The 14,848-nt window shown below is 42.2% G+C and overlaps 1 protein-coding gene across 1 annotated transcript in view; it reads right to left on the bottom strand.

The window, feature by feature from the left end:
* Positions 1-10,734, bottom strand: part of mpzl1l (myelin protein zero-like 1 like) — a 43,485-nt gene extending 32,751 nt beyond the window's left edge. Inside the window, exons 1-2 of the mRNA XM_072585343.1 lie at positions 10,584-10,734; positions 5,368-5,534 (exon numbers count right to left, since the gene is read on the bottom strand). Coding sequence (XP_072441444.1) covers positions 5,368-5,534; positions 10,584-10,623 — 207 coding nt within the window. The 5' untranslated portion in view covers positions 10,624-10,734. The remainder of the gene's footprint in view (positions 1-5,367; positions 5,535-10,583) is intronic.
* Positions 10,735-14,848: the final 4,114 nt, after the last annotated feature.

The raw sequence follows: 14,848 nt of genomic DNA, 5'->3' as shown, positions 1-14,848 counted from the left end.
TCAGTTTATCCATTTGGATGTTAGCTCACTTGGATAGATGGTTAGTGTGTGATGCAGAGCAATGCTGACAAGGTGGGTTCAATTCCTGTACTGTTGAGGTCACCATACAAGTCCTGCCTTCTCAGCCTTGCCCCTTGCCTGGAGTATGGTGACCCTCAGATTAGAGAGAGATGACTGGTAATGATTTTAATGCGAAAGCAATTCTGTGGTCCTCTGGGACGATGGCAATTTTATATCCTGTTTGAGTCCATCAACCTTACGAGGATGTTTGTTTGCTGAGAGTCATGGACCATTTACATTTGTCATTGTTCCTCATCTGTCTTTTCTGATAAACTCCTTTCCCAGTCCACTCCAGCCAATGCTGCCCTCATCCCTATGAAATTACCCTTATTTAGGTTTAGCATACTTATTTCTGACCCAAGTTTTTTACTCTCACACTGAATGCTAAGTTCTATCTGGTTATGGTCACTGTTCCTATAAGGGTAACTTTTACACTGACGTCATTTATTAAAACTTCCTCATTACACCTTACCAATTCCAAAACCAAACTGAACCTGGTTGGATCTATAACACACTGATACAGGAAGCAAAAGCCGCTGAATATCACAACAGGTCAGGCAGCATCCATTGAAAGAAAGCAAGCGAATGTTTCAAGTCTAGATGACTCTTTAATACAAGAAATTGTCCTGAATACATATGATAAGCTCTTCCTTGTGCCTACCTTTGCCAATTTGACTTTAATTAAGATTAAAACGAGCCATGATTAATGTTCTATACTAATACAACCTGGTCAACACAGATCGGACTACACTAATCTCATTTTCCCGTTGCTGGCTATAGCTCTGTACCCTATGATAATGTAACTGAATATCTAAATAACTCTTAAATATTACAAGAGTTCTTGGCTTTACTACCCTTTTAGGCAGGAAATTCCAGATTCACTGAACCCTCAGTGGAAAAAGAAATATTGTCTTAGCCTTCTATCTCTTACCCTAAATCTATACAGCCAAGTTATTGACCCCTCTACTAATGAAAAAATGCCTTTCGATCCGTCACACCTATACCTCTCAATCATATATACCCCTGTCAGATGCCATCTCAACTTTCACAGCTCAGAGGAAAACAATCCCAGCCTATAGGAAGGGTTTGGTGGGATATGGGCCAGGTGCTGGTAGGTGGGACTAAATTGGGTTGGGATATCTGGTCGGCATAGACGAATTGGACCAAATGTCTGTTTCCATGCTGTACATCTCTATGAGTCTATGATTTTATTCAATCTTTCCTCAAAGTGGAGATTCCCCAGCCCAGGCACCACCCTAATAAATCTTCTCTGTATCCTCTCTAATAAAATGACATCCTTCCCATTAATAAGACTGCCAGAACTGCATGCACTACCCCAGTTGTGGTCCAATCGGTGTTTTCTTTAGTTACAATATAACTTCCTTACTTTTGTATTCTGTCATTTAGCTAATTAAGACAACTATCCTGACACCTTCTTAACCTACTACCTTCAGGAAATTGTGGATACATACACCAAGATCCCTCTAATTGTCAGTACTTTCCAGGGTCTACCATTTGCCATGCAATGCCTGCCTTGTTCACCTTTCTCAAGTGCATTACTTCACACTTTAATGGATTGAATTCCATTTGCTACTACTCTTCCTAGTCAACCAATATCCTCCTGCAGTTTATGGTTATCCTCCACACTATTTACCAAGTTTTGCATCATCCATTAACTTCGCCATCATACTCCCTATATTTAAATCATAGTCCTTAATGCCTACTACAATACCAGGGACCCCAAAACTGAGGCCTACAGATTTCCAGTCACAAGAAACATTCCTCTGCCATCATCTTTTGCTTTCTGCTATTCAGCCAATTTTGGTTCCAACATGCCACCTTCTCTTGGGTTCCATAGACTCTGACCAATCTGTCACGAGGGTTTTTAATGAAGGCCTTGCTGAAATCCATGTAAACCACATTGAATGCATTGCTCTCATCAACACTCCTGGTTATCTCCTAAAAACAACTAATCAAATTTGCTAATCATGACCATCCCTTAACAAATCCATGCTTACTTTCCTTAATTAATCCATATCTCTTCAAGCGCAGATACACTGTGTACCTTAGAATTCTTTCTAACAGCTTCCCTACCACCAAGGTTAGACTGACTGCTTGTAATTTCCTTGTCCATATCTTGTAGCCATTGCATTTAGATGGCTAATCCAGTTCAGATTCTGCTGAATGGTAACCACCAGGATGTTGACAATGGAGACTTCAGTCTTGGTAATTCCACTGAATGTCAAGAGATGACAGTTAGACTCTTACTTACTTGAGGAGTTGCACTGTAGGCAGTTGAGAGGTGGTTCACTAGATTGATTTCTGAAAACAGGGGTTTGTCTTACAAAGAGATATTGAATAGTTTAAGCCTATGCTCTCTAGAGTTTAGAAGAATAAGAGACAATCTAATGGAGGTATACAAACTGCTAAAGTGGACTACCAAAGTGGACGTAAAGAGGATGTTTCCTCTTGTGGAGTAATGTGCAACAAAAGGTTGTAGTTTTAGCACAACGGGTAACAGATTAAAACAGATTAGAGAAATTACTTCTCTCAAAGGGTCATGAATCTGAGCAATTCACTACCCGAGAGTGTAGTGGATGCTGGAACATTTGAGTCAATTGGAGGAGATGGACAGATTTTAAATTAGCAAGAGGTTGAAAGGTTATGGAGAGAGGGCAGTAAAGTCAAGTTGAGGCTGAGGTGAGATCAGTCAAGACTGTATTGAATAGTGGAGTAGGCTCAAGGCGCTGAATTTTGTACTCCTCTCCTAATTTTTGTATTCTTAAGTTCAAATGGGCATTGCTTGGCACTTGAGTGGCCTGAATCTCATTGCTATTTGTCAGACCAAGCCTGAAAATTGTCCAGGTCTTGCTGATTTTTGATATGGACTGATTCAGTATCTGACAAGTCACAAATGTTGTTGAATATTGTGTAATCATCAACAAATTTCCTCACTTTTCACTTTATGATAGAGGGAAATTTTGAAAAGCTCTCTTCAAAATGTCAGCACAAATTTCTTTTCAAAACTCTCTCAGCTTGGGGACACACAAACTTATATCTTTCTACTGGGATTACTGTTCTCTCAAACTGAAAACTTTAATCTTCTGAACTGAAGTCAAACTAAATCAAACTAAGTATGGTATTCAGGAAAGCTCTGGCATAAAGGCATGCACTCTTTATGAAATGGGGAGAAAATTCAGAAGTCTGAAGTGCAAAGAGACTTGGGATTTCTAGTCCAGGATTCTCTCAAGGTAAACTTGCAGGTTGAGTCAGTAGTTACGAAGGCAATTGCAATGATGGCATTTACTTTCAGAGGACTTAAATAGAAAAGCAGGAATGCATCTACTTCCGAGGCTCTAAAAGGCTCTGCTCAGACCACATTTAGAGATTGAGTGCAGTTTCGGGCCCTATATTTCAGGAAGAATGTACTAGACCTGCAGCATAAGACCATAAGACATTGGAGTGGAAGTAAGGCCATTCGGCCCATCGAGTCCACTCCGCCATTCAATCACAGCTGATTGGCATTTCAACTCCACTTACCCGCATTCTCCCCGTAGCCTTTAACTCCTTGTGACATCAAGAATCTATCAATCTCAGCCTTGAAGACATTTAGCGTCCCGGCCTCCACTGCACTCCGTGGCAATGAATTCCACAGGCTCACCACTCTCTGGCTGAAGAAATGTCTCCGCATTTGTGTTCTGAATTTACCCCCTCTAATTCTAAGGCTGTGTCCACGGGTCCTAGTCTCCTCACCTAACGGAAACAATTTCCTAGCACGTTCACAAGAATGGTCCCAGGAATGAAAAGCTAACATATGGAGAACAATTAAGGATTCTATGTTTATACTTGATGGAATTTAGAAGGATAAAGGGGGGGGGTGGGGGGAATCTAATTGAAACTTACAAAATAGTGAATTGCCTGGACAGAGTGGATGTTGGGAAGATGTTTCCATTGGTCGGACAGACTAGGACCTGAGCGCATACCCTACCTTTTAGAACAGAGATAAGGAGAAACTTCTTCATCCAGAGAGTGGTGAATCTATAGAATTCATTGCCACAGAAGCTGTGGAGGCCAGTTCATTGAGTGTATTTAAAACTGAGATAGATAGGTTCTTGAGTATCAAGGCCATCAAGGGTTAGAGAGAAAGCTGGAGAATGGGGCTGAGAAACTTATCAGCCATGATTGAGTGGTGGAGCAGGCCCAGTGGGCTGAATGGCCTTACTTCTGCTTCTATGCCTTATGGTGTACTTAAAGTTTGGACACAAAATTAGGACACAGGTACAGCAAGCATATAGGAAGTCCTGCTGTAATCATGCAGGGTTTTGTTGGGACTAGAATCTCTACAGTATGGAAACAGGCCCTTCAGCCCAACAAGTCCACACCGACCCTCCGAACAGTAACCCACCCAGACCCATTCCCCTACCCGATCTTTACCCCTGGCCAATACACCCAACACTATGGGCAATTTAGCATGGTCAATTCACTTGACATGCACATCTTTGGATTGTGGAAGGAAACCAGAGCATCTGGAGGAAACCCATGCAGACACAGGGACAATGTGCAAACTTCATACAGACAGTCCCCCTGAGGCTGGAATCAAACCCGGATCCCTGGTGCTGCGAGGCTGCAGTGCTAACCACTGAGCCACCGTGCTGCTGACTACACCTAAAATATTGAGTACCTTTGGTCTACTTAATGAAGCATGTAGTTTAAATGGAGATTGTACAGTAAAGGCTCACTTGATTGTTATCTGGGATGAAAGCGATGTTCTCGGCTGAGGAAATTGGAGCTATAGTCCCTGGACAACTGGTGGTCTTATCGAAACACACAAAACACAAAGAGGCTTCAGAGGGTAGAAACAAGTTGTTTCCCCTTGCTACAAAATCTAGAACACAGCAGCACCGTCTCAGGATAAAGGATTAATCACTTAGGACTGAGCTGAGAAACTGGTTCATCCAAAAGAATGTCAACCTTTGGATTTCTCTACTCTCGAGATATATGGCTGCACCATCACTGAAAACAATTAAGGCTGTGATAGACAAATGTTTGATCCTTCAGGAAATGAGAACGTGAAGAAAAGTGAAGATCAGGCTTAATGGGCTACACGGGTCCATTCCTGCTCCAAGTTACTTATGTTCTTAAGAAGATATCTCTTCAACTCCTACATGCTCCTTTGAACTATCTCAGAACTGATAATTCCATGGTGATTTAAAAGACAACACAAATGAAAGAATTTGGTAAGTTAAAAGAGGATGTTGACATTATAATACAGTTCCGACTCATTGAAATACCAGGTCTATTACTCACAAGCTGATCTTTCCCACCAGTTCCTGGTTTGAAACTCCAATAAACCGACAAAGTCCTTTGGTCAACCTTGTTTGATTTAAATGTACATGACAATCTGACATCTGTCCCATTTTCCACGATCATTTCTGATTTTGCATAAATTTCAAAGCCAGACATAGGATGGATTACTGAAAGAAAAAAAATGGACAATTGCTCATTCAAGGGTAAATGTATCTGAATTTCTTGTTATATTTGTTAGATAATCCTATTCAGAAATTTTGAATCTAATCATAATCAATCATTATAACTTTTGCATGTTTTCTCCAGTTCTCTTAAACTGAAAGCATTGACATTGTTCAATGCACACAAATACCCTATTGCTTCTTTTCTGAGGCTTAAAAGAAAACACAAACTGAAAATGGTAATGACAGGAATTTTACACACAACAGTCCAAATGGTCTGGTTATACTGAAACTTACAACAACTAAATGCTCAGGCAGGTACAATGTAATTGAAAAATCCAATACAATCAGTGAGTCTACTCTCCTCATGAATGTTGTCGAGCTTCCTGCAAACTGCTAACATTCTTGCAACTGTGATTTGGTGGGAGCTTCCACTCATACTTTGTTCATCTTCTAGTATAAGTTACTGTTGAATGAAGACTAGCTGGGTTTTTTTCCCAAAATAGTGCACTAACTTCATAGTCACCATTGAATGTAAAATCTTATCTGATCAACCTCACTGATTTTTTTTAAAGCAACAGAGCAGACAATGGCATTGTAGTAGATTTAATGTACCTGGTGTTTAATAAGAACTTGGATAAAAGGTGCCGTTATAGACTAATAGGTTATAGAATAGGGAGTTGGTGACAAGTGGCAGAACGAATTGCTAACTGACTTCAAGAAAGCACAGAGTTGTAGTAAAGGGCACTCATTCAGAGTGGCAGATGCAAGTGGTGCTCCACAAGGATCAGTGCTGGTACCACTGCTTTCCACAAATCAAGACTAATGGCATGGACACTGTAATAAAAGATACTTTCGAAATTTGTAAACGACAACTAGGCTGGTGGGCAAGGGTGAGTTGATAATCAATGTAGAGGAGAAATGCAACAAGAACATCTCAGTAAACTTGTTGAATGAGCAAATGAAATTAAACACAAAAATATGAGACAGTACATTTTCATTGGAAGAATGGGCAGGGCACTTGTAACTTAGAAGTTACTTGTAACTTAAAAAATTACAGTAAAAACAAAACAAATTGGATATATTCAGCAGACAGGTAGCACCTGTCAAAATAAGCAGAATTAACATTTCAGGGTCAAGATGATCTTTCATCAGAAAGATCAGAGATCAGAATTCTGATTATGAGACTGTTTGGAGAAGCTTTCTTTGAGGCCAGGAGCAAGGGATGTTGCCTTGCTGTTGACAGCAAAATCCAGGCCAGCGAACCTGTGATCGCATTTGAGAAGCAATTTGTGCTACCCCAATTATTCAGGGGGACAGACATCCTTCCTTTTGGCAGAGGAACAACAGTAGCCCTGCTCCAAGGAAAGAATATCTCCCTTGACACTAGATTTTACTCAGGTCTTCTGTATAGCTTTTTGCCAAGATATCCTGGAACTCCTTGGTCAGCCTGTTCAACCCAGTAGTTTTATAAAGTTTTGCAGATAAATTTATGGGAAGGCTTTAATAAGTTAACGTTAATGTAATTAACTATAATTAATTACATAGGACAGGAAAGATACTAGGTACTCTTACGTGAGCACACTGAGGATTCAGTGGACTTAGCCCAGACAATGGTGATCAAAATGCTCACCCATGCATAGGGTCCGAATATCCAGAAAAACTGACTGGATATAGAGTCATAGAGATGTACAGCACGGAAACAGACCCTTCGGTCCAACTCATCCACGCCGACCAGATATCCCAACTCAATCGAGTCCCACCTGCCAGCACCTGGCCCATATCCCTCCAAAACTTTCCTAATCATATACCCATCCTGAATCCTTTTAAATGCTGCAATTGTACTAGCCTCCACCACTTCCTCTGGCAGCTCATTCCATACACATGCCACCCTCAGCGTGAAAAGGTTGCCCCTTAGGTCTCTTTTATTTCTTTCCCCTCTCACCCTAAACATATACCCTCTAGTTCTGGACTCCCCCAGAATGAAAAAGCTTTGTCTATTTACCCTATCCATGCCCCTGATGATTTTATAAACTTCTATAATGTCACCCCTCAGCCTCCGACGCTCCAGGGAAAACAGCCCTAGCGTATTCAACCTCTCCCTATAGCCCAAATCCTCCAATCCTGGCAATATCCTTGTAAATCTTTTCTGAACCCTTTCAAGTCTCATAGGAAGGAGACCAGAATTGCAAGCAACATTCCAATAAATATCCTGTACAGCCGCAACATGACCTCCCAACTCCTGTACTCAATACTCTGACCAATAAAGGAAAGCATACCAAACGCCTTCTTTACTATCCTATCTACCTGCGACTCCACTTTCAAGGAACTATGAACCTGCACTCCAAGGTCTTTGTTCAGCAACACTCCCTAGGACCTTACCATTAAGTGTATAAGTCCTGCTAAGATTTGCTTTCCCAAAATGCAACACTTATCTAAATTAAACTCCATCTGCCACTTCTCAGCCCATTGGCCCATCTGATCAAGATCCCGTTGTAATCTGAGGTAACCTTCTTCACTGTCCATTACACCTCCAATTTTGGTGTCATCAGCAATCGTACTAACTATACCTCTTATGCTCACATCCAAATCATTTATATAAATGATGAAAAGTAGTGGACCCAGCACTGATCCTTGTGGCACTCCACTGGTCTTCAGTCTGAAAAACAACCCTCCACCACCAGCCTCTGTCTTCTACCTTTGAGCTAGACCTTAGTGCAACAATACAAATGTCCTACAACCAACACCTAGAGCTCCATTATTTGGGGATGAGTGATCATTTGGAGGGGCTCAAGGGAATCCACTGACTCATTGTTGAATAACTTCATATTACCTTCAGTGCCAGTCAAGCAAATAAGGTGTAGGAGCAGAATTAGGCCATTCAGCCCATTGAGTCTGCTCTGTCATTCAATCATGGCTGATATGGTCCTCACCCCAATTTTCCTACCTTCTCTCCGTAACCCTTCAACCCATTACCAATAGATTGCAGCAAGTGAATCAGCCAGTGAGTAGACAAGATCTCCACCTGGAAGGCCATTTCCAGCGATGGTGTGCAGGTCTCAATACATAGTCACTTTCTTTTTGTGATAAATATTTAGACTTTTTAAAAAGTTTGCATTTTACATGAAAATTAGCTTTGTGGTTGATAATGCAAGTGAAAGCTGTGGACTACAGGAAGGTATGAATGAACTGGTTATGTTTGCAGAACAATGGATTATATCTTGAGAACTGTGAGGCAATGCATTTGGGATGGCAAACATAGCAGGGAAATAGGAGGATTCTGGACCTAGGAATGCACATCCACATATCCTTGAAAACAGCAGGATACATAGATAAAACGATTAAAGCGTATACAACATTCTATTGTCATCTGAGAGGTTAAAGTACAAGCAGAGATGTAATTCGAGAACTGAACTCCGGCTATGGCCTAATTAATGCTTTACAATATGTGCACTTTTGGTTACCAAATTCCAAGGAGGATATATCCACACTAGCTAGGTTACAGAGGAGATTTACAAAATGTTGTTAAGAATTGGACATTTTATCTAAGAGGGAAGGTTTAGAAGGGTGATTTGTTTTGGATAAGAGAAAAGAGAAGATTTAATGATGTTTATAAAATTTGAAAGGACTAATTTTCCACAGTAGAGTTGAACACAAACTTAAGAGTAATTGGTAAAAGTAATTAATCATAATAAAGAAATAGGAGTAGGAATTCCTGTACTGTCATTCAGTGAGAGTGATCTTCTACTTCAACGGTTTCCTGCACAAGTCCTTGTACACCTTGATGTTTTTAGTGCATGACACCACAGGTGAATATTGTGAACAGTTTGCCCTTGATCTAAAGGAAAATATACTGGCATTGCAGATAGAACAAAAAACATTCACTACATGGATATCAGATATTGTGGGACTGTCTTCTGAGAAACAAAGAATAGGTTGGGCCTGTACCCATTAGATATTAGAAGAATGATAGGAAACCTGGTTGAAACATACAAGATTCTTAGGGGACTTACAGGGTAGATGTGGAAAGGTTGTTTCTACATCTGGAAGAGACTATTACCAGTGGGTATAATCACAGAATATAGATTGCACATTTATGACAGTGATGAGGAATTTCTTCTGAGGGTAATGAATCTGTGGAATACTGCACAGGCCTGTCGAGGTTAAGACACAGATTTTTAATCAAGGTTAAGGTTAATTCAATGTAAGGGAATCAAAGGTTATAGGGAAAAGGTAGGAAAGTGGAGTTGAACATTAAAAGATCAGCCATAATCTCATTGAATGATGGAGCAGACTCAACGGGCTGAAGGGCCTGCTTCTATTCTTACATCTTATTGTCTTAAAGTACAACAAGCAAAACGAAGAATTGGAATGTGGCATATGGATAGCTCTTTCTTGCCAACATAGACATAATAAGTCAAATTGCTTAATGTTGCACCATCATTGTACAACAATTACATACAGCTTGAAAGAAACTCATGTTTAAGATGGTATAGGCATTGAAGTGCTGCTGCAACACTATAGCTAATTGATCAGCTTGAGAATTTCATCACATTCTAAAGTGTACTCTGAATTATTGTAAATGCAAACTGTAAAATACAAAGTCAACATGTAAACCTATGTAGTTATCAGTGTGTTGTTTCTAGCATTCTATGCAGGACACAGTTATATGAAAAAAAACTTCTAATTAGCTTTAATTATGCCACTTAGAACGATCGCAGCATTGGGTGTGGTATCAAAACAATTATTGGGTCGAGATTGCCTTTGTAATCGCCAGCGCAAACTGGCAGCTACAGCCATACAATGCAAGAATCTATGGAGAAAAACCTGACCCAAAACGAAAAAGTGATCTTTCAGACTTCACGGTAAATAAACAGCAGACACTTAGAGGGTAAAACCGTGAATCTACACCAGGCTCAACTGATTTTCAATCTCACTACACGACATACAATAGCCTCACAGCAAAGGCAGTAACTAACAGGGGAAGAAAGGTCAAATTACCGCAATCGAATATAAGAACAAGAACTTTATCATTCATCAAACACGATCCCTTACCAAATGCCAGCAAGAAGATTCTATCCCAGTAGCCCGCCATGCATATTTTAAACGATTCCACACTCTCATTCTCCTGTGAGTAAAACGATTGCAGAAAGAAGCCACAGAAAACCAGGCTTCTGTCGCTCACAGCTCCTGAGTCTCTACACCCCTCCCCCCCGACACACACACACTTCCTCCTCCTCCTCCTCCTCCTCCTTTACACACAGACACCCCTTCCCCCTACACAATCCCCCCTCCCTTACACACACTCATTCTTAACACATTCCCCTTCCGCAACACATTCTTCCTCCCACTAAACACAGCCCCTCTTCCATAAACTCTCCCACCCCCCAAACACTCATTCTTAATACACTCCCCCACCCCCAACTCATTCCTAATACACTCCCCCACCACCACCCCCCACACATTCCTGGTATATCCCCCACCCCCAACTTATTTCTAATACACATCCGCACACCCCCCCCCCCACACACACATCCCTAATATACCCCCCACCCCAACTCATTCCTAATACACATCCTCACACACACCCCCCCCCCCCCATTTGGAACGCACCCCCACCCACCCCACTCATTCCTAATACACACCCTCTTCCCCCACTCATTCCTAATACATACCCCACTCATTCCTAATACATACCCTCTTCCCCCATTCATTCCTAATACACCCCCACCCCCCAAATGCACACTCCTAATAGACCCCCCACCCTCCCAATCATTCCTAATACACATCTGCAGCCCCCACACACTCCCCACGCCCCCACTTATTCCTAACCCACTCCATTCCCCACTCATTCCTAATACACATCCCCACTCCTCACACACACCCTCTTCCCCCACTCATTCCTAATACACGCCCCCATCCCCATAACACTTATTCCTAATACACTCCCTGCCCCTAAACACACCTCCCCAATACACTCCCCTACCCCACATCTCCCTTCTACATTCCCCATAAACTGCCCCTCACACATTCCCCCCACCACACATATACCTCCACCCTACAATCTTCACACAAGCCCCCAAAACACTTTCCCTCACACACCTCTCCCCACCTTAGCACTCTCCCCAATGCACTCCCCTTTCCCCACACAACTCCTCACTCCCGTAAACTCTCATACACTCTCAATCTACCCACGCACTCCCCACACACTCACACTCTCCCCCCATTCCATGCCACGCAACACCCCTCTGCCCCTCGTGCAAACTCATTTGCCTGCCATGCAGTTACTCTCCCTCCACTCCCCCACTGTGCACACCTCCCTCATTCTCCCTCTCACTCCCCCACACACACCTAACCCCCTCACACACACCCCTCACTCTCCTCATTCTCCCCCATACACACACCCTCTTGCCATGCACACCCTTTCTCCCCCCATGCACACCTCCCTCACCCCCCAACACATACACACACACCCATTGCACCCCCCACACATACCCTTCACTCTTCTCCACTCACCCCAATGCATATTCCAACTATCCCCATGTACGTACCCTTGCCCCACCATGCAAACCCCTCCACTCCTCCCCAAGCAATCCCCACATCCAGCCTGTCTTCCCCAACATGCACACCCTGACACACTCCCTCTCCCTCCCACCAACCCGCACACACCCACTCTCTACCCACGTGCACCCCCTCTTCCCCTCCATACACACCCTCTCTCCAACCTCCATTTGGTCCTACATCTCTCACCCCGCCTCCTTTGCACCGCCTCCCATCCATACCTCGAAGGCACCATTGCCTGACTGCCCCCTCCATAGCTCTCCCCTCTCTGCCCCTCCTCCATCTATGCCTCTACCCACACTCTGCCCCTTCCCCATCTCTGCTCCTCCCTCCCTCTCTGCCATTCCCCTGTCTGAGCCCCTTCCCCATCTGTCGCTAACCCTCTGCCCCTCCCTCTCAACACAACCTCTGCAACTAACCCTCAGTAGCAGCACTGTATGCCATCTACAAGACGTAGAGCAGAAATTCACCAATACTCCTTAGACAGCATCTTCAAAACCCAAGACCACTATCGTCCAGAAGGACAAAGGCAACAGATACATGAGAGCACCACAATCTGCAAGTTTTCCTCCCAGCCAATCACCATCCTAATTTGGGAACATATCACTGTTCCTTCTGTGTCACTGGGTCAAAATCCTGGAACACCAGGATTGAGGGTGTACCTTTACCAATGGACTGTCGCTATTTAAGAAAGCAACTCACGACCTCCTTCTCAAAGGCAACCAGGAATGGACAATAAATAGTAGCCTAGTCAGTGTCACCCACATCCCATGAATGAATATGAAATAAAAAGTAGGCATGGTTTATTGTTTTTTTTATTTATACATTTTGTGGGATGTGGACATGGCTGGCTGGCCAGCGTTTATCGCCCATCTTTAGTTGCTCTTGAGAAGGTGTTGGTAAGCTGCCTTCTTGAACTGCTGCAGTTCCTGTGCTGTAGGTGATACTCCAGGAGTTACACCCAGCCACAGTGAAGGAACAGTAATATATTTCCAAGTCAGGATGGTGAGTGGCTTGGAGGGGAACTTGAAGGTGATGGTATTCCCATATATCTACTACCGTTGTTCTTCTAGATGGAAGTAGTCATGGGTTTGGAAGGTACTGTTTGAAGATCTTTGGTGAATTCCTGCAGTGCATCTTATGGACAGTACACACTCCTGCTCCAGAGTAGTGGTGGTGGAGCGAGTGGATGCTTATAGATGCAGCATCAATGAAGTGGGCCGTTTTGTTCTGGATGGCATCAAGCTTTTCGAGTGTTGTTGGGGCTGCACTCATCCAGGTAACTGGGGACTATCCATTCAGCCTTTTCCATAATTGAGTATAGTCAATAATGTAGAAGGCACAAATCTAAGGCACAGAATTTATAGCAAATGTTTACAATGGGATGTATCTGAAATTATACATTGAAAAATATTTTGATTGTCTGTTGAGTCTTTCATCTGTTCGAATACCATGATAGTTTCACTTTTTCATGTGTAAATCACAAAACGTTTTTTAAAAAGTTGCATTCTCAGGTTAACTATAACAATTGGTGTTAGCGAGACAATATGTTAAAGGTGTTAGCCCCCTGTGTTCTCTGTCTGTGCCATGATGTTTAGATTGATTCTAATCTAAAAAGTGAGATAACAGAGGTTTACATGAATTCATGTACTATTCCACAACCACCTGATGAAGGAGCGGCGCTCCGAAAGCTAGTGTGCTTCCAATTAAACCTGTTGGACTATAACCTGGTGTTGTGTGATTTTTAACTTTGTTTTGGCAGAGTACCGAAGGGCCAGTTAGTGCTTTCATGTGATCCAGCCAGACTTCATAAATAGCTAATCAGTTATGTGCTATAATCATTGAGACTGTGTCCTTTGGACTCCATAGTGTAGAATACAAACAAGATGATGAATTATAGGTAGATTTCATTCTAGCCTTTAAAGTAAAAACTGATCCATCTGATCTTGCTCCTATCCCTCTTGCCTGGATACCTGTTAAGAGGAGCATTTCTAAAGTATGTTCCAGCTGAGGTAATTCAGAATTCAGTAGTGTTTCCAGTTTCAAATACATTGTATAAAGTGGGTGCTAATTCCCTAACAAAGATACCCCATTCCCACCACTGCCTGGAGGTGGGTAAGAAATTCAGACAACTGGTTGCTAAGCTTGTTGGCTACTCTCCAAAAATAGCAGCCAGTAGATCCAAAATCACTGAGCCGTTTCCGCCTGTAGAAAATAGTGCATCTAACTTTTGCATTGCTTCTCAGAAAAGGCACATACCCTCCACTCAGGTTGTTTCTATTAAGTGTAAAATCTTGGAAGTTATGTGAGACCTTTTTTTAAATACATTAACCATCCAGTGAATATGTAAACCATCACATTTTTATTTTAAAAGAATACTTAGAACTAGGGTTGCCTATTCTGATGGAATTATTCATGGAAGTTCAAAAATGAGGCACTTGCCTGCAGTTTGCAAATTTTACTCCATTTACTTGGGTATCTTGGTGTTGAGCATCTTCACACTGCATTAACCAATAAAAATAGGTTTATTCTCAAGCAATAGTAGAGTATATATTGAAAGTAGGAAAACATAACATGATCCTACCATTCCTCTATTGTGCTTTCTCTAAGCCTCTACCATCTAGAAGAATTGTGCTCATATATTCACTTGTTACAGCCCCATCTGTTACATCTTGAAATCTCCTATAACCCTGACAGATGTTCTCTCCAATCAAGTACACTGAGAAAACAGGCACTTTGGCAACACGCAGCAAATACTG

The sequence above is a fragment of the Chiloscyllium punctatum genome, chromosome 15, assembly GCF_047496795.1.
Source record: "Chiloscyllium punctatum isolate Juve2018m chromosome 15, sChiPun1.3, whole genome shotgun sequence".
NCBI lineage: Eukaryota > Metazoa > Chordata > Chondrichthyes > Orectolobiformes > Hemiscylliidae > Chiloscyllium > Chiloscyllium punctatum.
The sequence above is the reverse complement of the archived record's forward strand: the minus strand, read 5'-3'. Positions and strand labels throughout refer to the sequence as shown.